General features: G+C 39.4%; 1 protein-coding gene across 1 annotated transcript in view; it reads left to right on the top strand.

Annotated features, from left to right (window-relative positions):
* The window catches only part of ARSB (arylsulfatase B), a 164,157-nt gene that overhangs the window by 84,659 nt on the left and 53,929 nt on the right, over nt 1-25,569 (top strand). Inside the window, exon 6 of the mRNA XM_027039434.2 lies at nt 19,248-19,318. Within this exon, the coding sequence (XP_026895235.1) occupies nt 19,248-19,318 (71 nt within the window). The remainder of the gene's footprint in view (nt 1-19,247; nt 19,319-25,569) is intronic.

The raw sequence follows: 25,569 nt of genomic DNA, 5'->3' as shown, positions 1-25,569 counted from the left end.
GAGAGGGGGACAGAAGATCCGAAGTGGACCCGGCACTGGCAGCAGAGAGCCTGATGCGGGGCTTGAACTCATGAACCTGAGATCATGACCTGGGCTGAAGTCAGACGCTTAACAGACTGAATCACCTAGGTGCCCTATAATTCAGTATTGTTGACTATAGTCAGCATGCTGTACATTAGATCCACTGAACTTATTCATGTTATAGCTGGAGTTTGTACCCTTTCAGCAACATCTTCCTATTTCCCCTACCCTCCAGTCCCTGGCAACCACCATTCTATTCTAAGAGTTCAGCCACCCTCTTTTTTTTAGATTCCAGGTGTAAGAGATATCCTGCAGTATTTAGAGAATGACCATTTTGAAAACATTTGATAGACATTATAACATTGCTTTCCAACAAAGTACCACAGTACTTTTATTCCACTGGTGTATGAGAATTCTCACGTACTTTCACAACTTTTCCTTATACAGCTTAAAAAAAAAAACAAACCTCTGTTAATATCATAGGCAAATTGTCTCATTTTAACTTGAATTTCTTTGGTTATTAAAGAAATTAATTTTTAAATGTTTTATATTCCATTTGTATTTTCTCTTTTGGGAATGTTTGTGACTTTTTACATTTACGGAAGTTTGTGTTTTCTTGCTGAAATCAGTTTTTTGTTTGCTGTTTTGGTCAGAAGGCTCTTTTTCAGCCTGAAATGTGCTATATATTTTTCTCTAAGTGTAGTGCTTTGATTTTCTTCCATATAATTCCTGAACTGTTGTGAGATTACTGTGTGTGTTATGTTATATCTAAATCAGAGGAGTGGGTTTTTATCCAGGTTTTTGATTCATGGACCTTTTTGAGATTCTGAGAACTATGAATTTATATATGCACAAAAATTTGGGAAGAATTAATTTTTATAATATTAGACACTGATTACACATTCTTTTTTATGTGATTACACATAGAAACATACTTGAGAAACATTCTTTACCAACCTGTGTCTCTCTCATTAATTTTTTAATGTTTTATTTAGTTTTGAGAGAGAGAAAGAGAATGAGCAAGGGAGGGACAGAGAGGGGGGGACAGAGGATCCAAAGCGGGCTCTGCATTGACAGCAGTGAGCCCAAGGCAGGGCTTGAACTCACAAACCATGTGATCATGACCTGAGTTGGACACTCAACCAACTGAGCCACCCAGGCACCCTGATCTGTCATTAATTTCTAATGTAAAAATTAATACCTACTTTATGATGAAAAGGAAATAGAACAAAAATTTCTAAGCAGAGCAAAATTTCAACTTCAACTCAGCAGATCACTAATTTCAATGTGAAAACTGTTGTGGTTTGACTTATAGAAGTAGGAGAAAGTTTTGAGTGGTTTTTATATGACAATATATGGGTCATGCTTGATATCCAATCAGCTTTGATTTTTGTTTCGGTGGCAGAAGTGTTGTAAATCCTGGCTTGCAAAAGCACACCATAGCAAATGAGTTGAGACATAGTTGACTTCAGGGTGAATAATTTCCTCTGTCCCCAACTCACTGAGGCTATTATCTTTGGCAAAGTCAAAGACTTGGATGTTCATCCATATTGCCTGATTTTAGACTATTAAATCCACATTTCAATCTTAAGATTATATTGATTATGAATAACCTTTAAAAGTTTGGCATATGTTTGCTTCTGCCTGCCAAGAAGTTGGAAAAAGTTTGGGCACCCTTAACTCCGGATTGGGGAAAGGCTTTCTTTAGTGTTAGAAGGATACTGACCTCCTAATGACCCTCTCCCATAGAACAAGGGCGCTTCATTCTTCAGCAGCATACATAATATTGACTGCGGGGCTTTAGCCAAGAGATATGGCCAAAAATATTGTCCAAGTATGCTAAACTGTGATTGAGAGAGCTTTCGTGTCCTATTTGGAAAAAAAAAAAAAAAACAGTAAAATTTCTTGCCCAAATTTAATCAAGCATTTCAAAACTTTCCTCTGGGAATCCAGCAAATTTCTATTCAGTAAATGAAGAACTACTTTCATTCTGCTCCTGTTCCTTGATGAAAGATCCTGACAAATGATTCAGCCCCTCTGGCCTTGAAGTTGATGCTTCTCATAGCATTAGGCAAGCCATCATTTGGGATCAGTGATGCTACATTCGGCACCCATAACTGCTGGTAGAGAAAGTATCCAGTCACAGTGATATCTGGAGCTTCTTATCCAAAGCAGCAAAAACAAATGGACAGCCAAATGTCAGGGATACTTGGTCTGTGCCCAAGGTTCTGGAACTTTCTTCTAGTCAGATATTTACTTGGAATACCATTTTCAAGATAATGGTAGTTTTTGAAAATTTCAAGAGGGTCTTATGAACTAGGAATCCCAGTAAGAGAGGTGGCTGTGCTGAGAGCATCAGAGGCCTCACTAGCTAGCTGCAAAGTTATCAGTTACTCTTGGACCTGCTTCAAAATATTAAAATTTTAGAAGAGATGGCAGTTATGGAGTGAGTGACATCATTTGCAATAGGAGCTCCTTCACCTGCTTCAGTTTTTCTTCGTTCCAAACCACAAAGCACGTTATCATTTCTAGGGGACATGGCTTCTCCAAGTTCTTTTCCCTTCTGTATAGTTTTTCTGCATTTCAACTTGGTAAACAGCCTATAGGTTATTTTAAGACATTTCAAAGGATCAATATATCACAGTGTTTCTTCTTTTTTTCACTTATTTTATATTTAATTACACTTAAATAAACAAAAGCAGGACCCCTAGTCATAATGGTAGGAATGTTTTTTTTTCTTTCTCATCAATGGGAAACTCTTCTGGATGTTAGAACATGTCAATAGTGACAATCAAGTATTATCTGATGATGTAAAATATTTTAAAAACTTAATAACTTTAAAACTTAAAACTTCTGCCCTATGGATTCAACTTCAAGAGGAAAGTTGAAGGGAAAACTCACTCTACACCCCACTTTCACAGATACCATGAAGGCCAATGGTCAATGAGCCAAAGATTAAGAACCTCTGATTTAAAATGATACTTTACTCCAAGTATTACCAAGACCACCCAGACTGATTATTGAATAATTATTATTGAATAATATTTATATTGTTATTATTATTAAATACTCTTTTCATTTTCACTTTATAGAACCACTTTAATTATTTTTTAAGTTCTTATTACTACTGTGATCTGTCCTGGTGCATCTGTTTTAGTCTCACTTAGCTGCTCTCATGTTAGCATCTCACTGTTGTAATGTGTAATGTGTTGTAAATATAAATTTTAGAGTATGTTTAAATACCTGGTAGAAATAGTTATCCACCTGTCCATTCTATTTCCTTTGCAAAGTTTTCTTCACTGTCCCACCGTTTAAATTTTTTTCTGAGCTCTAGAATTATTTTGTTAAATTAAAAAAAAAACTTTTTATAAATTAGATTGAATGAGATTAAACCCTAATATTAATTTGGGAAGAATGAAAGTATCCAGTCTTCTTACTTGGTTACTTAAAGTTGCCCTTAGCTTACTGATGCTTTTTCATTTTTTAAAAAATTACTTTTCTTCTTTATTTCATTTTGGATAGATTTTATTGCTATACCTGTAAGTTTATTATTTCTTTATCAGTGGCTAATCTTCCATTAATTCTATTCAGCATATTTTTCATCTCACCCTTTGTAGGTTTTCATTTTTAGAAGTTCATTTGGGTCTTTTTTATGTCCTCCATGTGTCTAGTCAACTTTATGAACATAAAGAATACAGTTAAAGTAACTTTTAATGACTTCTGCTAATTCCAACATCTATGTCAGTTCTTGGTTGGTTGTGACTAAATGATTATTCCCTTTACAATGGGGCATGTTTCCATGACTTTTAATCTTTGATTTGATGCCAGATATTATGCATTTTGCCTCATTAGGTGCTAGATATTTATGTATTATTATAAATCTTCTTGCTTCGTTCTGAGATGTAGTTACTTAGAAATAGTTTGATCCTTCTGGGTATTGCTCTATAATTTATTAGGCAGGTCCAGACCTGTGCTGAGCCTAGGGCTAATTATTCTCCACGACTGAGTCAGAACCTCCCCAGTAATCTACATGGTGCTCTGTGAATCTGGCTGGAGGGAGCAGGTGCTATTCCCAGCTCTGTGTGAAATGCTGGGCACTGTTCCCTCTCATCCTTTCTGATGGTTCTTTCCCCAGTTTGGGGTAGTTCCCTCACATGCATCTGATCAGTGCTCAGCTAGGTACTTTATGGGACCCTCTGCAAATTTCCTTCTGTGCAGCTTTCTCTTCTCTGGTACTCTGTCCTATGTACTTTAGTTCCCTCAGTCTCCCTAGACCCTCAGTTCTACCTTCTCAACTCAGAGATTCTGTTGGGCTATTACCTTCCCTTCTCTGCACCAGGGCCTGGAAATTCTCTCAAGGTAGTAAGCTAGGTTAATGACCAGACTCACCTCCTTTGTTTCCTACCCCTCAGGGATCACTGTCCTTTCCCTGGTATTCCGTGTTTTGAAAACTTTTGTTTCATTTATTCTTTCTGGTTTTCTTTAGGTTGTTTTAGGCAGGAGGGCAAGTCTACTCTGCCTGCTACTCCATCTTGGCTGCAAGCAGAAATACTCAAAGAAAATTTTATTGTGCCTTTACTTTTTTGATCAAGATTTTCCTGCTTATTTTCTATTTTCAAGGGCTTGTTAATTCAATCTGGTATTGTAGACCCAGCTTTCTGAAACATAATATTATGAATCTTATAACTCTTCTTTTCAAAAAGTTTTTCTTCTGCATTCAACTTTGTAACCACCTAGAGAGAAATTATATATGTTGATCTGTACATTTAATTATCTTTAATGTTACCAACATTCCTTTTATTATATAGGTTCGCCATTCTTCAGTTCCTAATTTTAATTAATCTTTTGGTTGGTTGCTTAATATTTTAAAGTAATTTTCAGCAGAGGTACATAAATGATGAGTTTTTAAAAAATCTTTGCATATGAAAGAGTATCAATTACCTTCAAGCATAGATAATAATTTCACAATTCTTGCCAAATCTCTTCTCCTCAAGATTCTATAGACATTGCTCTATTGTCTTCTGGTAAGTACCATTATAGCAAAGGTTTTCCTACAAACGAAAAAGAAGGCTGAGATTGCCATCCTGGTATCTGACAAGGCAGAATTTATGTCAAAATTTGTGGTAAATATAACAGTGGGGACAGTGCAAGTGATTTCTTCCTTGACCCAAGTCTCTAGAAGCGTGTTGCTTAATTTACAAATGTGTTAGGTTTTCTCTAGTTATTGATTTTTAGCTTAATTCTCTTGTGGTCAGAGGACATACTTTTATTACTGAGTCCTTTTAAATTTGAGCTTGGCTCCACATATGATCTTTTGTGGTGTCTGTGCCATGGAAACTTGAAAAGAATGTGTATTCTGTAGTTGTTAGGTGCAGTGTTAGGTTTTTCGTGATGATCCAATCAGAAAATATTTTATTTTAGGAGGTGAGTTTATATATATATTGCTATGACTGGTATTTTTATTCCTAGCTTCGTTGTATTGTTTTGTGTTATATTTACTAAGATGTTTGACCTTTGATTTTTTAGTTCTTTTAATATTTAGAATGAGTTACATTTTATTCTAGTGTTCATTATACTAATATCTTTACAGACAGTCCTTGGTTTATAATTTTTTGACTTCATGATGGTGCAAAAATGGTACACATTCAGTAGAAACCACACTTTAAATCTTGACTTTTGATCTTTTCCCCTACTAGTAATATGCGGTACGATGCTGCTGGCAAGCTCGCAGCCAGTCAAAGCAATCTTGAGAGTATGAACAACTGATACGTGGACAACCATTTTGTTTTTCACTTGCAGTACAGTATTTATTAAATTACATGATGTATTTAACACTTTGTTGTAAAATAGGCTTGTGTTCGATGATTTGCCCTATTGTAAGCTAATGTGAGTGTTCTGAGCGCATTTAAGGCAGGCCAAGCTATGATGTTCCATAGGTTGGGTGTATTAAATGCATTTTCAGTTTATTCTATTTTCAACTTCAAATGGGTTTATTGGGACATATTCCCATTATAAGTCAAGGAGGATCTGTATATAATTTTCTTAGTCCTCCTCTTTTACTTAGGTTCTACTACCTGGCATCTTTGACTTCTGCTTATTACCTTCGAGGAAACTAACTAGCGTATTGAACTTTCACCTCTCGTGTTTTACCCTTTCTTCCAGTTTTATTCTTAGTTGTATTATTTCTACCTAATCAGAGCATGTAATATACATGATACTGTTCTTCTGTCCTTACTCACAATTTTATTTTAGAACAATATATTCCCTGCTAACCCCTTGTCCTTTTCTAAAATGTTCTCAACTATCTCTTAGTTGAAGGAATTAATTCTTAAATAGATTTCTCAGGATTCTTTGAATTCTTGCATATTTATTGAAGCATTTTCTATAACCTTGATAATTGAAAAACAGTTCAACTGATATTAAATCCTTGTTACATACTTTCTTTGCTTGAGTTTCTTGAAAATGTTATCCCACTCTTTGTTTTTTTATGCTGCTGTTGGTAAGCTTAATGTCAACCTGATTTCATTTCCTTTGCAAGTGATTTGGTCCTTTTGCCTGGAGGCTCAGAAGATTTTAATTATTACTATTATTATGATTTAAAGTCTAAGACATTTACTAGCTCTGTCTCAAAGTGACTGTGCTGGGTCAATTTTCTTAAATGTACAGTGAGTTCTTTCAGTCTGTACATTCAGGTCTTTCATTTCAGAGAGCTGTGAATTACAGTTTTAAATGTTTAACTGTTTTGTGTTTCTTCTTCAGTGACTCCCATTATAGATATTATTGAATCTTATTTATATATCTTTTGTTTGTGTTTCTCTCTGGCCCTTTTTCTTTATTCTAATTATCTTCTCTCTCTTCATTTTTTATCCTTTACATGCCTTCACATACTTTCAGTTATGTATACTATCCCTTCATTTATGAGATTTTGTCTTTTCTTTTAGTTTCTTCCCTTAGTTCGTTGTCAGAGTTTTAAAATTTTTGATTCATGGTATTTTTTTTTATATTGGCAGTTGCTGATTTAATTCTATTTAATTCATGTTGAAATATCATGTAACCATTTTTTTCTGCTTTGTGCTTTCTTTTCTTTCTTTTTCTTTTTCTTTCTTTTGTTTTTGTTGTTGTTGTTTGTTGTTTGCTGTAGTGGGGAGAATGCTTTCATTTGCCCAAAAGTTTTAATTCTCATCTCCTATTTTTTAAACTCCCATATTAACTTGGTTTAGATGCTGGGTTCTTTTTGTTGTTCACATGTACATAGGTCAGCCTTTCCTGGACATGATGGGCAGGCAGTCTGTGCAGATGGGATTTGGATAGTTTCATTTATTTCTTAGTTCAAGAGTACCTTCTTTTACTGCAAAATAAAATATACTTTTAAAAAAAAAAGAGAGGGACAGAGAGAGAGAGAGAGAGAGAGAGAAAGAGAGAATACCAAGCAGGCTCTGCACTTGTGAGTGTGGAGCCTGACGCTGGGTTTGAACTCACGAACCATGAGACCATGACCTGACCTGAAACCAAGAGTCAGATGTTTAACCGAATGAACCACCCAGGCACTCCAAGAAGTGCACTTTTAAAAATAAACGTTCCCATGGGGTGCCTGGATGGCTCAGTAGGTTGAGCGTCCAACTTCGGCTCAGGTCATGATCTCACAGTTCATGAGTTCAAGCCCCGTGTCGGGCTCTGTGCTGACAGCTTAGAGCCTGGAGCCTGCTTCGGATTCTATGTCTCCCTCTCTCTGCCCCTTCCCTGCTCATGCTCTGTCTCTCTTTGTCTCTCAAAAATGAATAAACGTTAAAATAAACAAACAAACAAACAAACAAATAAATGTTCCTTTGTCTTTCTGGTCCACCTTCTTGTGATTCTATGATGCTCGGTTGTTTCAGTAGGACCCTGATCTTTTGCCCTTCCTTCTTTCCCTTTACTATCCACCTTCCAACTGCTCCTGTCAGAATTGGTGCCTGCCTGAGAGTGCCACTCTTGTCCTGCACACTGTCCAAGCCCTTCCTTTTGAACCCTCAGTGACCTGTTCTCTGATCCACTCAGTATCAGAACTGTATCTCAATCTTTTATCACTCCGGGTGGGGCCCTCTATTTCTGGGGTGTATATTTCCAAGCACAATGTGAGTCCTTCCCTCTTGTGCTCCCTGACCCTCTTTTGCATAATCCCAGCCTGACTCTCCTCTAGTTGACACTGGTGCTGACTCTTCAGGCCTCAGATGCTTATTTCCTCACAGCCATCCAGGGTTTAAGCACGTTCTATCTCCCGCGTGTGTTGTAGGCTTTAGCCATGGAGTGATTTTACTTTCTTTCCTCTTCAAGATGGTTTCTAGGGAGAATGTGTGGAGAGATTAAAATTTACATGGCCACCGTTATTCTGCAGAAATCTTGAAACTCACATGTTCTTAGGCTCTTGCTCCAGTTTAAGAAAACAGCCCTAGAAACTCTAGAAGAAGCATATAAGTGTGCAACCATATCATAAGTATGGTTATAAGTATGGTCATGAAGATGGTAGGTACTTCTGTCCAGTAGCCCTGCGTTCAAAGACTGCCAAGGGAATATATATGTGTTTGTAAGTTAAAGCAAAATGTTTAAGAAATGATGTATTATTCTTTGATTCTCTACCGACGTTTTTAGTAAACCTGCTTCTACCCTAAGCCCATAGTATGTAGCGCTCTGAGGTTTGGTTCAGATTTTTTTACCCCCTTTGGTCAGGTGGGTTCACATGCAAGGATGCTCCATACTATGTCTAGTTTCTTCTGTTTCCTCTTGTGGAGGCTAGTGTTTGCTGCCTTGTTGGACATGGGGCGGGGTTGGGGGGGATGTAACTGGGAGGAGGGAGGAAGAACCGTGACGGGCTAGTTCTGAAGACAGCTAATGGGAGTTCATTGCCCTTTTTATCTGTAGTGTGATCTCTGAGTCCCATAGTTAGAGGTAGACAAAGCAAATCCGTCTTTTTCTGTTTTCTTTGGGACCAGGTTTTGATTCTTATGGTAGAATTCAAGAATATGTTGTTCATGTCTTCAGCACTGGCATTAGTGAAAATCCCCTGGAGACTTTGGCATCTGGTCTTTAGTTTCCAGTGCGCTTGCCAGTTTTCATCTTTTTGTAATTCTTCATGGGTGTTATCATGGAAATTGGAAGAAAGGCATATTAGGCCCTGCTGGTTTGCCCTGAGACTAACCCAGAAGTCCTACCAATTATTTTTCAGTAATGAATAGGAAAAGATGATATTTAGGGGACTGATGCAGTTATTCTTAGTAATATTACTTATTTCTTAAGTAGCCTACTTTAAAAATTTAATAAGATTTCTTAATAAAAATATACATGAAAACAATCTCTCCATATATAACTTTATATCAAGTGAATTTAAGTTACATATTTCCTCACCACATTTAGTCAAAATCTTGTAATTCCCATGCCTAAATTCTTTATTCATGGTTATGTATGCATGTTAAAATGACTTTTTAAGGAACATGGGATTTATGCAAACCCAGTCACCTGGACCCACATAACAAGGAAAAGAAGTCCCTCCAGGAATTTCACTGGTACAGTTGACCCTTGAATGGCACAGGTTTGAACCACATGGGTCCACTTATACACAGAATTTTAAATATAAATACAGCGCAGTACAGCAAATGTATTTTGTTTTTTCTAGTTTTCTTGGTTATAAGAACATAGTATATACTACATATAACATATAATACATGTGTTAATCAACCACTTATGTTATTGGCAAGGGTTCTGGTCAACAGTAGGCTAAGTTGTAAGTAATTAAGTTTTGAGGGAGTCAAAAGTTGTACATGGAGGTTTGACTTCACAGGGGCAGCACCCCTAATCCTCAAATTGTTAAAGGGTCAACTGTATAACGGCTAAAAATGTGACCTTTGTGGTTAGATCTGATTTAGGTCTTACCTCTTCCATTTGTTATTTGTGTGACCTTGGGCAAGTTACTTACCATCTATAAGCGTCCGTTCCCTCGTGGGTAAAATGTAACATTAGGAGTACCTACCTCACAGGCACTTATGTGAGCATTTAGTGAAAGACTATGTATAAAACACGTAGCTAGCGTAGTGCCTGGAATACGGTCACAGCTCAGTTGCTCGAGATGAAAGTGGTAACGATGATGATGATGCTCACAAGGAGGTAACAGGACGGATATTACTATGCGGGTGTTTCTTGAGTTTTTTAATCAGTAACTTTTTTTTTTTTTTTTCAAAATCTCATCTGCAAAAATACCATCATGCCTATTTCTATTCTAAATATTTGATACTGCTTTTCAGGGTGTGGCTTTTTATGACAGATGGTCAGCAGCTAGTGGCAAAATGAGTATGGAATTTAATAGCATTTCATTTATTTATGGGGAATGTTTTAGTGCCCCACCCTTCAACTAGTTGGAAAATGAAAGTCAAACACTGGAAACTCTATTTATAAATGGAGAGTGCTGTGATCTCAGTGTCTGAAACTGTAGACTTTTAGAAAATATTTATAGCATATTGGAAACTAGTCACTGATCAGTGTCCTGTTATTTTTAAAGCAAATCCGGAGAATATGAAATTTGAGGTAAGTTAAAATTGAATACTAAAATGTCATCAAAGATAATTAACTGCATACCACATTATGTAAGTTTTTAAGAGAAGAGGGTGGAGGAAATGATTATCTCTTTTGTTAGCAGAGGCATTTGAAGTTAATAGAGATATTTGGTAATAGAGCCTTGAAAATAAGCTGAATGAATGGAAACCTAAGACATTCAAGGCGATAGTGAGGCCACGCCCACATCTTACTAAGGAGACAGTTTAGCATAGTGGTGAGAAGTTGGGAATTCAGGAGTTAATTTGCCTGAGTCTCAAACCCAATTCTATCACCTGTTCAACCACATGATCTTGCAAATCATTTAGTTTCTCCGTGCCATGGTTGTATCTATGTCCTAGTGTCAAGGATTAAATACAATAATACATGTAGAGCATCTAAAGTGATATGTGGCACATGATAAATGCTCTATTAATACTAGCTACTGTTATTCAAAGTAGCCTGGCCAAAACAAACTGCAACATAAAACTGCAACCAAACTCCAGTTTGGCTGTTACAGACATGGATGAAACATGCCCATTTCACTGGTTTAGAGATAGGTCTCTGTCATTAAGTGGTCAATGCGAACAACATGCTACGGTTCTTTTTCTTCACAGAGTTCTTTGCCTACTTACTGCCATAATCATTAATGTAAGCTGGGGTGGGTAGTGAGCATTGCACAGCAAAGATCTTTGAACAGTCCTTTAGGTGCCTATCTTAAGAAGCTAATTAGAGAGCTCTGCTTTGTCCCTATCAGTCTGGAGCCCAAACATTTGCCATAGTAAAAACTTCCATTACCTTGCCATAATAAAATGAGGTCATTTATATGAACTTGTGTGATTATTGAAAACTCATTTCCCACAAACATCATCAGTCATTATTCAGAGATTTAAATTTCACAAATGGAATGAACAACCTAATGAAGATAGTGTTGCTTGTATAGCAAACTACACCATGTCCTTTAATCTGAAAAATAGGGAAAATCCCTAGATAACAGATGACATTATATCGTTTTTATATGCAGTTCATGATAAGTAGACTGTGCGACTTAGCTATTTTTGACACTGATACTTTTCTGAAACAAGAGTCTCACATGGGAGAGAATATGTTACACGTCTTAGAAACTGAAGTTATAGCTACACCAGTATATTTCATAAGGGGAATTCTTACCCGCAAAAAGAAAGGATGGGAATATAAATGTTCCACTGTTCCATATTATTCTTATATGCGTGTCTCAGGTTATAGTCTTGTATGTGTGGTTATATTCTTTCCATGCCCACAGAGTCATGATCCCATTCTGCAATAAAGGTGTTCTTGTTTTTAAGCTACCAGCTTATTCAGCACGTATTGTATCTCAAGCTTTATGTGTATGTGCTTTATGTAGGCTACCTCATTGAATTCTCAAAACAGTTCTGTAAGAAGGTACTTTTATCCACCTTCTGCTAGTGAGTGGGGAAAAAAGGTTCTGGATTATAGAGCCTTGTGGACTTGAGATGAAGACCCTGAAAGGCTATGCCCTTACAGACTGTGCAGGACTGCATGTCAGAGAGTGAGGTCTTGAGAACTGGTCAGGAGGAGGACCACACAACTGAAGCAGTTCACAGTCTACTTTCTAGTGCTTTGGTTGTATGGAAATAAAACTTCCGAACAGTATAAGGTACAAAATTATCATGAAGTACTACAATATTTGTCACATTACCTATAAATACATAGATACATAAAGAAGATAGAAGCTAACACATGTTGTAATATAATAATAATCCGTCCCCGTAAGCATTTATGAGTTTGATGAAGCCACTATTTATGTATAAGATTGTGGTGATCACACATTTGATTTCACTGAAGACTGTGTCATGAACACACAAAACACTTTTTTTTTCCATCTCACTTTGGTACACATATCTCTGGGGAAGAAACTGCATCATATGCAAAACAATTGTGTTCAAGGTACTTATATCCCTATACAGGGGTGTTTTAAAGGGACTGATGGTAGGGAGTTATCAATGGGTTTCCTAAGGTACTTTCTGAGGACCTAGGATGTATTTTCAAGGGGAAGCCATTATCATTATACATGGGCTCATTACATAAGTGTCCTAGAAGCTAGTCACCCATCTTTTGCTCTATTGAAGAAAATCAAGAAGTTAGAACATATAATCACATGTGACTTCCTGTAACAAGTCTCAAGATTAGTGATTCTCACCCTGAGCTGTGTGTTAGAATCAGCTGCATTTGTGACAAGGGTACCAAGATAGTTCACCTGGGAAAGAATAACCTTTTCAATAAATAGTACTGGGATAACTGGATATCCACATGTGAAAGGATGAAGTTGGATCCCTACCTCACAGCATACACAAAAATTCACTTAAAATGGGTCAGAGACCTAAGTGTAAGAGCTAAAACTATAATGCTCTCAGAAGAAAATGTAGAAGTAAATCTCTGCGACCCTGGATTAAGCCCTGGTTTCATAGATAAAACACCAAAAGCAACAAAAGGAAAAATAGATAAGTTGGAACACATCAAAAATTTTGAACCTTTGTTCTGCAAATGATACTATCAAGAAAGCAAAAACAAAAAAACAAAACAAAAAAACAACCCAGAGACTTGGAGAGAACATTAACAAATCACATATCTGATAAGGGACTTGCATCCAGAATATATCCAGAATATATACAACCCAGTTACAAATTATAAAAAGACAATCCAATTTAAAAATGAGCAAAGTATCTGAATAGACATTTCTGCAAAGAAGCTATACAAATAGTCGATATCCACATGAAAAGGAAAATGTAAATCAAAACCACAGTGAGATACCACTTCATACTAAGATGGCTATAATCAAAAAGACAGACATTAACAAGTGATACTGAGGATGTGGACAAATTGGAATGCTCATACCGGGCTGGTGAGAGTGTAAATGGCACAGCTGCTTTGGAAAACAGTTTGGCAGGTCTTTAAATGTTAAATATAGAATTACCATATGATCCAGCAAGTCCAGTCCTAGGTATATATGCAAGAGAAATGACAACAAAGGTCCATACAATAACTTGTACATGAGCAGCCATAACAGGATTATTCATAATAGCCAAAAAGTGGACCAAATGTCCATCAACTGATGGGTGGATAAAGAAAACATGTTATATCCGTACAATGAAATATTATTCAGCCATTTAAAGGAATGAAGTACTTGATAAATGTTACAACAGGGATGAACCTTGAAAACATTACGCTTAGTTAAAGAAGCTAGTCACATAAGACCACATATTCTATGATCCCATTTCTATAAAATGTCTGGAATAGGCACATCTGAAGGAACGCTACAGATTAGTGATTGCCTAGGGCTTCTGCGAGGGTACATAATTTTTATTTAGTATGGGAAAAAAATAAAATTCGATTTTGTTTTATTGGATGTTATTTTATAATTCTGAATACTCTAAAAATATTTAACCGTACACTTTATTTTTTTTTTATGTTTATTTATTTTGAGAGAGAGAGAGAGAGAGAGAGCATGGGGGAAGGACAGAGAGAGAGGAGAGAGAGAATGCCAAGCAGGCTCCGCCCTGTTAGCACAGAGCCTGTTGCAGGGCTCAAGCTCACAAACAGTGAGATCATGACCTGAGCTAAAATCAAGAGTGGGATGCTTAACCGACTGAGCCACCCAGGCACCCCCTAACTGAACACTTTAAATGGGTGAATTGTATGATTTGTAAATTATATTTTAATAAAGCTAATTTAAAACAAATTACTTTTATAAATCTGCATGCCCAGGCTGAAGCACATGTCAATGAGATCACGCTCTTTTGGTGGAACTCATGCATCAGTATGTTTTAAAGCTTCCCAAGTGATTGCATTGTGTAGCCAGGGTCAAGAACCATCGCTATAGAATCAGGTCTAAACTAAATGAATTTCTAATTTAGGAAACGCTGAAGGAGTTCCAGTCCTGTGTAGCAGGGCTCCAAGGGACTTTCTCCAATCTCGCTACTCAAAGTGTGGTCCTCAGACCAGCAACAACCATACTACCCGGGAACCTGCTAGAAATGCAGATTCCTGGCCCCACCTGCTCAAATAAATCAGATCCACAGTTTAACAGGATCTCCTAGGGATCTGCATGTACATTAATGTTTGAATAGCTCTGTTCCAGAGCAGTGGTCGCAACCCAGTGCCTCTCGGTTGCACACTGGAATCAGCTAGGAGTTCAAAAAAGTACTGATGCCTGGGTTCTGCCCCACAGTGATCTTTCTGGTTACAAGATGTAGTCGGAGCATCTGGATGTGAAAGCTCCTCAGGTAATTCTTTATTTTTATTTATTTTTGACAGAGAGAGAGAGAGAGAGAGAGAGAGAGAGAGAGAGACAGGTAGAGCATGAGTTGGAGAGGGGCAGAGAGAGGGAGACACAGAATGAGAAGCAGCCCCAGGCTCTCAGCTGTCAGCACAGAGCCTGACGTGGGGCTCAAACCCACGAACCACGAGTTCATGACCTGAGCGAAAGTCTGGCACTTTTCTGACTGAGCCACCCAGGTGCCCCGCTCCTCGGGTAATTCTAATGTGAGATAAAGTGAGAATAACTTCAGTTACAATACTGTTCGGAGACATTTAATGGTGAAGAGAAGATATGATAGTTAAAGGTAAAATAAATACATAAATATGTGGAAAAACGGCATAAAAAAGTAGAGGTTATTGGTGACAAAAATTTCCAGAGGCGCAGAGAAGAAAGGATGGCACTATGATGGCAGTGCAAGAGGTTTGCCCTAAAAATACACAGGAAGAGGAAAAGATAAAAAAAGAAAAGCCTAAGCATTTTTCTCTCCAGGTACAGGAGTGAGATCTTTTATATGATTATTAGAGACTACTCAACTTTAGATGATCAAGGATTTGTGAGCCTTTAAGAGTATTTTAAACTGCACTGAAAACAGGTGCCTGCTCATTGAACTTTCCTCTCTTTTAATCTGAAAAGAGAATGTCAGTTTATTAATCCAGTGGTAGAGATTTTTCTCCCAGTAACCAGAGCGCTGGAGTCCAGTTTCTTGGTTCTGGGGAAACCGAGTTCCTCCTGGGAGCTGAGCCGAGTCAGGAAGGTGTTTATTCTTCCTTCCAGGCATCGTCATTATTGGGCTACACTTCTATAGTGACCAGTAGTTCTCTGCCCTTTGCTGGTCACTTGAGAATCATGACTCTAAACTATTCCCTATGCAATACTATGGAACTTGCAGGGCTGGTCTTTGAGATCCCCGTTTATCACCCGACTCCCCAACACCCCTCACCTGCCAGGTTCTCCTGTGTTCTTCTCCAGAGGCTTGAGTCCCCTTCTCCCATCCAGCATCAGTGTGCTGTGCCCTGGTCTCCACTGCAGTGAGCCACACGGTTTCTGTGCCTTCCTGAGTGGATGTGTGTATGTGTATATGTGTGTGCATAATCACTTTCGTGAAACTGTACCGGTAACTTAGTGCAGCATAGCTGTTAAAGGAAACCCACAGTCCCTCCCTCTCTGCCTACCCCCTTGTTTCCTTCTCCCTCTTCTTCCTCCTCCCCCCCCCCACCCCCGCCTTTTCTTCCTCCATCTTCTCTCCCTCCCTCCCCATCCTCCCCTCTCCTCCCCTCCTTCTCAGGCATTCAGACCCTGCACCCATTATTGAAACAAAGCCTTTAGTGTTGAGATTTGAGAACCCAGTGACTCTAAACCCATTATTGTGTTCTCTCCATTTTGGTAAAAGCAATCCTGTTCTTAAATGTGCATGGGAATTCTCAGACTCCTGAGAGGGAATTACATGATCCGTCGTTGTGATAACTACATTGTAAGTAGGTAGAATACAATCACATTCCAGAAGTTAACATGTTTAAATATTACATGTATGTCCTAGTTTGGATAGTTTTTCCTGTCTTTAAAATCCTGTAAAATATCTGAGTTTTCCCCCTTGTTACGCTTTTAGATGTGTTTGTGGGGCCTTAGAAATTTTTAGAAATTATATACTACTTTTAAAAAACCTTAAAAATGTCCCAATTATCATAATACATACTAGTTATAAAAATTAAAAGTCCTCATAACCTCACTCCACCCATCCATCCCCCCTCCCCCCCCAGTTAACAGTTTGGTGTATATTTTTTTTTCATATTTCCATAATTACTTCCCATGTAGGTATGTATCTTTTTAAAAATCCACCTGGAGATATTTCTAAAATCCATCATTTCCCAAAAGGCTAGCCCCAAGGAATTAGTACATGAACTTGTCTGGGCTTTTAATTTATATTTTGAGGGGGAGTAACCCAAGATTTATGGTATTTTACTCAGTCCCTAAATGTACATTTGGTTTCTTTGGTTTATTTAATAAATTTCTTGGAGTGACTAAGGGTGTTTGATCACTGTTTTATTCACTGATCACATACTGTCTTCTTGCCTCATATCCGTAACCACATCCTTTTCAAAATATTCCAATGACTACATTTTAAAAAGTAGTATCATAACATGCTCAAGAGAATTGGCTGTTTTTTGTTTGGGTTTTGTTGTTGTTTTTGTTCCTATTTACATCATGGTGATTCTGCCTGTGGAGATTTTTCCAGGACCTAATCCATCACCAGGATTACTCACAAACTCAGGTATTCCAAACGTCATCTCTTCTTTGTAGTTTCCTTATTTTGAAATATCTGTGACTCTTCTGAGTAATGAAAAAAATATGAATGAGTAACATACAGAGAAACTCTTTCTAAAAGTTATTAGAAAAATATCCTTTATTTAACTGTGCCTAATGCTTTGGGGTATTCCAGTGAACTTTGCTTTTAAAGACAAGTGGTTATGTACTAATATCTTGGCCCTGTCGTTTTTGGATATTTTTTTGAATTGAATGAATTTTGTTTTGTTTTTAGGTAGTCCAGAAAAATTCTATCTTTATTTTTAAGTCACCTTAAAATTTTAACATGCAGATTTTACTTAGCTAACTGTAAATCTCATCAATAGTATTAACTTTTTCTGAATGATAAGACTTTATAAAATGCATCCATTCTGATTTCCCCTCCTGACTTACTTGCTATTATTATCATCCAGATTTTAACTCTATTTACTTTGAACCCACAAATTAGACATCATCATTATCATCATCATCATCATCATCATCCTGTTTAGATTTTCTCATGTTTACCATTTTCTTTGCTAATCGTGCTTACTTGCATTCAGAGTTTCTGGAATCAAACTCTAGTTCCTATCATTTTGGACTGGTTGACAGTCTCCAGGACAATCAGATAGTTAGTTGCCTCAGGAAGAAAATGAGAAAAGTCCTGGGAAATAGCCCCCTCTCCCCAGCAACCCTGCCTCTGGTGCCTGCAAGACTAGAGGCATCCCTGTGTATTTCCCTCCCAGTCTCTAATTGGTGTGTTTTATGGAGTAGAGAACAAGGAAATCTTATAGAATACTAAAGTTAAAAGCACTCACTTTGAAGAGCTGTCATTTATTCTGAGATCATATTCTTCCTACCTTTTTGGCTGTTAAAATCATCTTTATTTCATAAAATAATGCTGATGGTAGTTGAAGCTTGGGGTTTTCTTAATTAAATTTTGCTAAAAAATATTTTTTTTTTTTACTTGGCAAATACACAATTCTATGGGCCTTGAAATCCTAAGCCATTGCTGCTGATAGCTACCTGTGATTTTGGGGTGTGGCTATTGGGCTGCTGAAACCATGTCCTCTTGGTTACATCAGGGACCTTAATGATTATTCAGTTGTATACAAAGCCTACAGTGTTAACAAGTAGTACTTTGCAACCTTTTATTGGGTTCTCAAATAGTCCTCTCCCCACAGTTGAAATTGCATCTAACAACTTCTTACGTAAGGCTGAGTACATACTAGCAAATGTCCTGGGTGGATCATGCACTCCCCACATACATCTGGTGGTGTTAATGCTCTCAATTTTTAAGAACACCATTTTGAGAGTCACATGATCTACGATTTGACCAATAACTTTGTGCCTTCCTTACTTGTAACATAAGGGGTTGGTCTGTGATCCCCAAGTTTCTGTTCACCACTAATGTAGGTTGTGATAGTAGTATTGATGCTGCCATCCTGGCGGATGTTCTTTCCGCATCTCCCTGTGAATGGTCAGCGTGAAGCCTACACAGAACAACTTGGGTTCTCATTGCCCCTTTGTAAGGAATAGCCGCGTATAAATACAGCCACATCGTTCATTGCAAAGGGTCACAGGAGTCTTTAATTTTTTTTATCTTTTATTTTATTTTTGAGAGAGAGAGAGAGAGAGCAAGCAGGGGAGGTGCAGAGAGAGAGAGAGAGGGAGACACAGAATCCGAAGCAGGCTCCAGGCTCCCAGCTGTCAGCACGGAGCCCGATGCGGGCCTCGAACTCACGAACCGTGAGATCATGACCTGAGCCGAAGTTGGACGTTTAACCGACTGAGCCACCCAGGTGCCCCAAGGGTCACAGGACTCTTATTTTTTAATTGTCATAATACTTGACACTGAAAGTCTTATCAGATGTTCATCATTACTATCATGGAGACAAATGATGAATTGAAGACACACCAACTGCAGATTTTAGAGATCTCTGAATGCATGACAAAGTTGTTAATTGGCAGGTTTGTTATTTCCTGTAGTGCAAGAAAGGGAAATATTAAAAATCCTCATATTGATTTGGGAGAGGAAATTAATGTGTCCTAAAAAATTCTCTTCTAGTGAAGGAAGCCCATCCCCCAGAAAGGAGCTGCTGCATAATATCGACCCAAACTTTGTGGATATTTCACCGTGTGAGTACCTTGTTTATTGCTACTAAACTGAATCCCTTTGGCTCACGAACACAGTTTTACTGGCTGATGTGTCTCTAGCCTAACGTTCTCCTTTCCACTTGAGTTTGCTGACAGGGTAAACAGTTCTCCATAACACCTGCTGTACTGATCGCATCGTGGCTTCAGTGGCCCAGGGGGTAAATTCTGTTCTTGGCTCTGCCTATTCCTAGCTATGTGATCTTCCAGCCATTTCATCTCCCTGCCTCAGCTTTTCCAGAGGGTCCTAGAGGCTCCTGCTCACTGTGGGAGTCATGTTATTGTTGTTGCCTTCTTCTCACCTGAGAGTTCCAGAGCCTTCTTCCAGGAAACCCAAGGGCAAATAAGCTACCACATCATCCGATGGAGCTGGCCAGCTGCTACCCAGCACCTGCTGCATCACACAGGTGTGACTCACCCGGCAATCCTGGAAGTGATTTAGCTTGATTCTGGCTACTGCCTAGATTAAGGCATAGGTAGCCCCATTGATTCTGCAGGGAAGGAAGCCACTTGTGCTCTGTGATCACTACAGTTTGTAACAGTGCTGTGTAAATGCCATGCTAGTGGCCCTGAGGACCCGAGCCTAGTGAGTTTGGGCCTGGAAAGCCTTAACTCTTAGGCCCTTTGTCCAGCCTCCATCATAAAGCCTGGCGTCTTCAGAAAATAATGCTCCTCCGTTTCTTTCATTCATTGTACATGCCCCTCCTTTCTAGGCATACTGCCACCCCCTTTATTCGTTCCTTCCTTCAGCCTCTCCTTACTTCTTTGTCCTCTCCAGTCTGTGTCACAGCCTGGCACAGGGTTTCCTTGCTTAGACAGCAACCCCACAATAACTCTGTCCACGGGCATCCGCGGCCCCACTTTCCCACCTGCCACTCCTTGCCCTGCTAGATGCTTGCCTTTCCTAAAGGAGGCAGATCATCCTATTTTTGTCTTGAAAATGCTTTTCTCTGTGGCTGAAACACCTTAACCTGCCCTCCCACAGGTTCTCCTCATTCCTTAAAACTCAAAAGAAACATCCCATCTATGTGAACGCCCCTTGGAGCCCCAGAAAGTCCTTCCTCAGCATCCCTTTGTACGTATCTGTGTGTAAATCCTTCATCGAATTCTCTTATACTGTGCCTTCATTTCCCACTAAGCTGAGAGCTCCTGGAAGTCAAGCTCTGTGGCTGATTCATCTTTTCATCCTCATAAGTTAACATGAATACCCAGCACTGGGTAGGCCCTTGGTAATAATTACGTGATGACTAATGGAGGAGCGTTGGGATAGAATTAGGACAAGAGTAGAAGCATTAGACTTGGAAAGGAAAGGGCCTGAGGCGGTATGGAGAAATTGGAGTCACTTATGTCCCTGAGAGAGACAAGGGTACTTCTATGTCCATATGGTAGCCACTAGCCATTTGTGGCCATTGAACATTTGAAATGTGGCTAATTGTGGATTGAGATGTGCTAAAGTATAAAATACACATCAGATTCTGAAGATTTAGTATAAAAAATGTGAAATATATCATAAAATATATTTACTAGTTGAAATGGCAATATTTTGGATATGTTGAGTTAAATACGTTATTATTAATTCCACCTCTTTCCTTTTCCTGTGGTTAATAGAGAATGTAGAATTACATATGAATTTGCATTATATTTCTGTTAGTCTACAAGGATTGTTCTAGAAGGTGCTAGGAAGTGATTTGATCAGCAGTGTGAGAGGAGCAGAGACTCCCGTGACTAGTTACTAAGAACCCAACATCCATGGTTTTTAACCTTTTCTCTGCCCCAGCACAGCAAAGGGGTGTGACACGTTATAGTCCATAACTGGCTCACGAGAGCAGTGATTCTTTTTTATTTATCTATTTATTTATTTTAATGTTTATTTATTTTTGAGACAGAGAGAGACAGAGCATGAATGGGGGAGGCTCAGAGAGAGGGAGACACAGACTCTGAAACAGGCTCCAGGCTCCGAGCTGTCAGCACAGAGCCCGACGCGGGGCTCGAACTCACGGACCGCGAGATCATGACCTGAGCCGAAGTCGGCCGCTCAACTGACTGAGCCACCCAGGCGCCCCACGAGAGCAGTGATTCTTGACCAGTGAGATCAGAATCTCTCACAAGAAGGGAAGAGAGGGGAGGCAGGAAGGGTTTTTAAGACTTGTAGGTAATTTAATGCACTGAGAAACCCAGTATGAAGACCAAGGATGTGCTGAGTATGCTGCACACATTGTAATAGTTGCCACTGTCCTTAACCAACTATGTTCCATCTACAGAAGAAAAGCCTTAAGCCCCCTCCACTCACCAAGCTGAATTTTTCTTAGCAGCAGAAATGGGGGCGTAGGTTGTATATTTCTGGGTAAGTCGGTTGTAATGCTGCCTGCTGCAGGTTCTTAGTACGTACAACCCGCTGCGGATCTGCTACCTCCCCTAAAGTGCCGCAGCTAAATCACAGCATGTCACAAGGTTTCTCCAGTGTAAAAGTTAACAAGGCATGGAAATCAGAAGAGAGAATCATCTTAGTTTTGCCACCCATAGATTCTAGGGCCTTGAGCAAGTCCCTCCACTTTTCCTGGACTCAGTTTCCCACGTATTAAGTGATGGACTTATGAAGACCCTTTACTGCTGTCACAAAGTCAGGGACATTTTCTGGCCTTCTGCTGCTCCCACCCCCCCCCCACCTTAAAGCCCCCTCCAGGCCTCCCTGTTGACCTGCCCTGCCAACTAGGAACTCCTGCCTGTCATGAGGGACATTGTCCGGTGCTGGCATCAACGTGGAACCACATTCACCGTTGGTCCACAGAAACGGGGTGCTCACTTCTGTCTCTGCCTGCCGGTGGCCAAGTGCCACTCCTTCTCATACATGGACAACACCATGGGCTTTTCTCCCCAGTTTTTATATTCATTTCAATCTACCTTGCAGCAGACGTTGAAAAAAGGAGAGCTATCTTTGGGGTCCTGCTCCTTTATGGGAGGATGAAACAAGCTCATTGCCTTTTCTATGCAACTAATTGGGGGGATTAAATCCATCTATAAGAAAATATGTATTTATAGGACAACCAAGTCTTCAAATTTACACATTCTTTTTTTCCAAAGTTTATTTATTTATTTTTGAGAGAGACAGAGACAGCATGAGTGGGGGAGAGGCAAAGAGATAGAGACAGACAGAGAGAGAGAGAGAGAGAGAGAGAGAGAGAGAGAGAGAGAAAGAGAGAAAGAATCCCAAGCAGGATCCACACTGTCACCACAGAGCCCAGTGCGGGGCTCAAACTCACGAAACTGTGAGATCATGACCTGAGCCAAAACCAAGAGTCGGACGCTTAACCGACTGAGCCACCCAGGCGCCCCAAATCCTATTTATAGGGTATATTTCATGAATATGTTCTAGAGGCTTTGTGGAATAAGATCATAGAGCAGCCGATCTAGAATTTATGTGAAAGGTTAACAATTGAGTCAATGTTATCACAGAACCATTTCTTTGGTTTCTAACCCCAGCACTTCCCAGATCGTTTGTCCTTCCTTATAGCACAAGAGGGTGGTGTTCTACCTCTCCTTCCCAAACGCCACTTAGTTCACCAGTCTCCTCACCTGTCAAGTGAACATTGACTTAAAATGTCTGAAGTTCCTTCCAGCTTCAACATTCTTCGGGTCTCTAAACAGGATCTCAAAGGGGCAAAGCCCCTGACTCAGTCTCTCTCCTTTTCCACCCTGTACTCATTGATAAGCAGCAACGTAGCCAAAGGCATGGTTGTAAAAAAGATGAATACAAGTGAAAATGTTAGAAACATTAGAAGCGCTGAAGTAATTTGTCGGCACCTGAGTGGCTCAGTCGGTTGAGCATCCAACTCTTGATTTTGGCTCCTCTGTCTTCCTCTGCCCCATCCCCCATTCATGCATGTGCTCTCTCGTCTCTAAAATAAAAAAACAAGGAAAGATGAGAAACAAAATCAGCGCTCGAGTAATTTAAATTATAGGATTTTGTTATTCCCACATCCTGCCCACTTTTTTGATCCCTGTTGTAAAACATCACTGCATCAATTCACTTACTCATCTGCTCTCTCCCCTTTAGTGGGTCTTGTTGGGGGTTGTGGACCAATATCCCCTCCTATGATGAATCAGAGAAACAGGCGTTAGACATTTCCCAGGGGAGCCCTGCCTTCTATGTAGTACCAGATCCCCTGAGAAGCTGGCCTGTTGGGGTTTAGCAGCTATACTCCCTCCCTCTTATTCTAAGGTGCCCCCAAGGCCCTTCCTACTGGTGGAGTTGGGGCACTTTTCATGGACACATACCCTTGGTACTTTTTGGGTTAGGTGTTAATAACAAAGATATTCCCAAAAGGCTGGGACACAGACATAAACACATACTAGAGTTCATAGGATTTCTCATAGACCAGGAGATTCTGTGGTAAAGCATAAATAGTCTCAACGAACCACAGGTCACACTCATTAGGCTGGCTACTATCAAAAGAAAAAAAAAGGAAGGAAGAAAAATAACAAGTGTTGGTGAGGATGTGGAGAAATTCGAACACTTACGCACTACTGGTGGGAATGTTGGTGGGACTGTAAAATGCTGTTAAACACTTATGTACTGTTGGTGAGAATGTAAAATGGGAACGCACAGTTGGTGGCATGAAAGGGTGAACAAAATGCAGTACACATATAAGTGGAATATCACTCAGCCTTAAAAAGGACAGAAATTCTGGCACATGCTACAACACGGATGAACCTTAAGAACATTTGTAGAATGAGCCAGTCACCAAAAGACAAATACTGCATGCTTCCGCTTATATGAGGTACCTATGTAGTCAAAATTATAGAGACAGAAAGTGGAATGGTGGCTGCCAGGGGCTGGAGGAGGCGAGATGGGGCTTAGTGCCTAATGGGTGTAGTTTCAGTTTTGCAAGATGAAAAGAGTTGTGTGGTTGGGAGTGGGGTGATGGTGGCTCAACAACGTGAATGTCCTTAATGCCACTCAGCTGTCCATTTAAAAGTAGTTAAATGGTAAGTTTTATATATTTTTTAAAAATATATTTTTTAGTGTTTTTATTTATTTTTGAGAGAGAGAGAGCACACACAAGCGTGGGTTAGGGGCAGAGACAGAGGGGGACAGATGATCCGAAGCGGGCTTTGCGCTGACAGCAGCAAGCCCATCGTGGGGTTCGAGCTCATGAACCGTGAGATCGTGACCTGAGCCAAAGTCGGATGCCCCACTGACTGATCCCCCCACGCGCCCCCAGAGTTTATATATATATATTTTTTTTAACCACAATTAAAAATAAATAGAATGTAAAACAAACAAACAAAAGCATAGAAATTCATGAGGACAGGTCTGTATCTTTTTCATTTACTGCCATATTCCCAGTGCATAGCATGGAATCTGCCATGATAGTGATTTCTCAATAAATACTTGTTAATGAGTGATCATAGATCAACAGGCTAAAGTCATTGTCTTACTGTCATTTAGTATTTCCTGAACCTAAAAGTACCTCCAGATGGCAATTCACACCCGCCTTTTCATCCCTGAACTTCATCCTACATTTTGTTCCTAAATAAAAATAGTTTAATTACCGTTAAGAAGTGGCTTGTGACCATTATAACATGATCATATACAGACGTCTGAAGCTACTTATCCAGTTTATAAATGTTCACCCTCACCCTTCCCCTGCATTGAAAATATCAGCCAGAAGAGAGATGATGTGGGATTTTCCCTGCCTTTCTTCAGTCCTTTCCCCAGACCTCCTTGCTAGACAAATACATATATTAATAAAGTCCCTGCCTCTGTGTGCAGCTCAGCCTGACTTCCCCTCTGAGTCCAGGGAGCTGCCTCTCCTGCTGTTCTCTTTGTGTTCCCTTTCTGGCAAGTTCCCTGTCATTGTTTCATTGACCACTGTCCTCTCAGTGCCCCAAATTTGGCTCTGCTTTTATCTCTACCTCGCCCCCCACCCCAGGGCCAGTATCGGACGTGTGGGCTGTATTCGCTTTCCTGTGTGCTTTGAGGAAACATTTTATTCATCTTTATAGGCTTTGTTCTAAGGTAACTTTGGACAGATCTGTGTTGGTCTCTATCCAGATAGTACCTTTTTATCCTCCCTCCTTCCTTTCTAGGAATAGATCCTAAGGATTACTTATTTCCCATCTTTAAAATATTTCTTTCTAGCAGGCTGACCAAGACTCAGGGTCCTTCTCGAGCAGTCAGGGTAGTCAGTGGGGGAAACCTGTGTGAGCTCGAGGGACAGGGATGATGCTGTGTA

Source organism: Acinonyx jubatus, chromosome A1 (genome assembly GCF_027475565.1).
Source record: "Acinonyx jubatus isolate Ajub_Pintada_27869175 chromosome A1, VMU_Ajub_asm_v1.0, whole genome shotgun sequence".
In the NCBI taxonomy this organism is placed as follows: Eukaryota; Metazoa; Chordata; class Mammalia; order Carnivora; family Felidae; genus Acinonyx; species Acinonyx jubatus.
The sequence above is the reverse complement of the archived record's forward strand: the minus strand, read 5'-3'. Positions and strand labels throughout refer to the sequence as shown.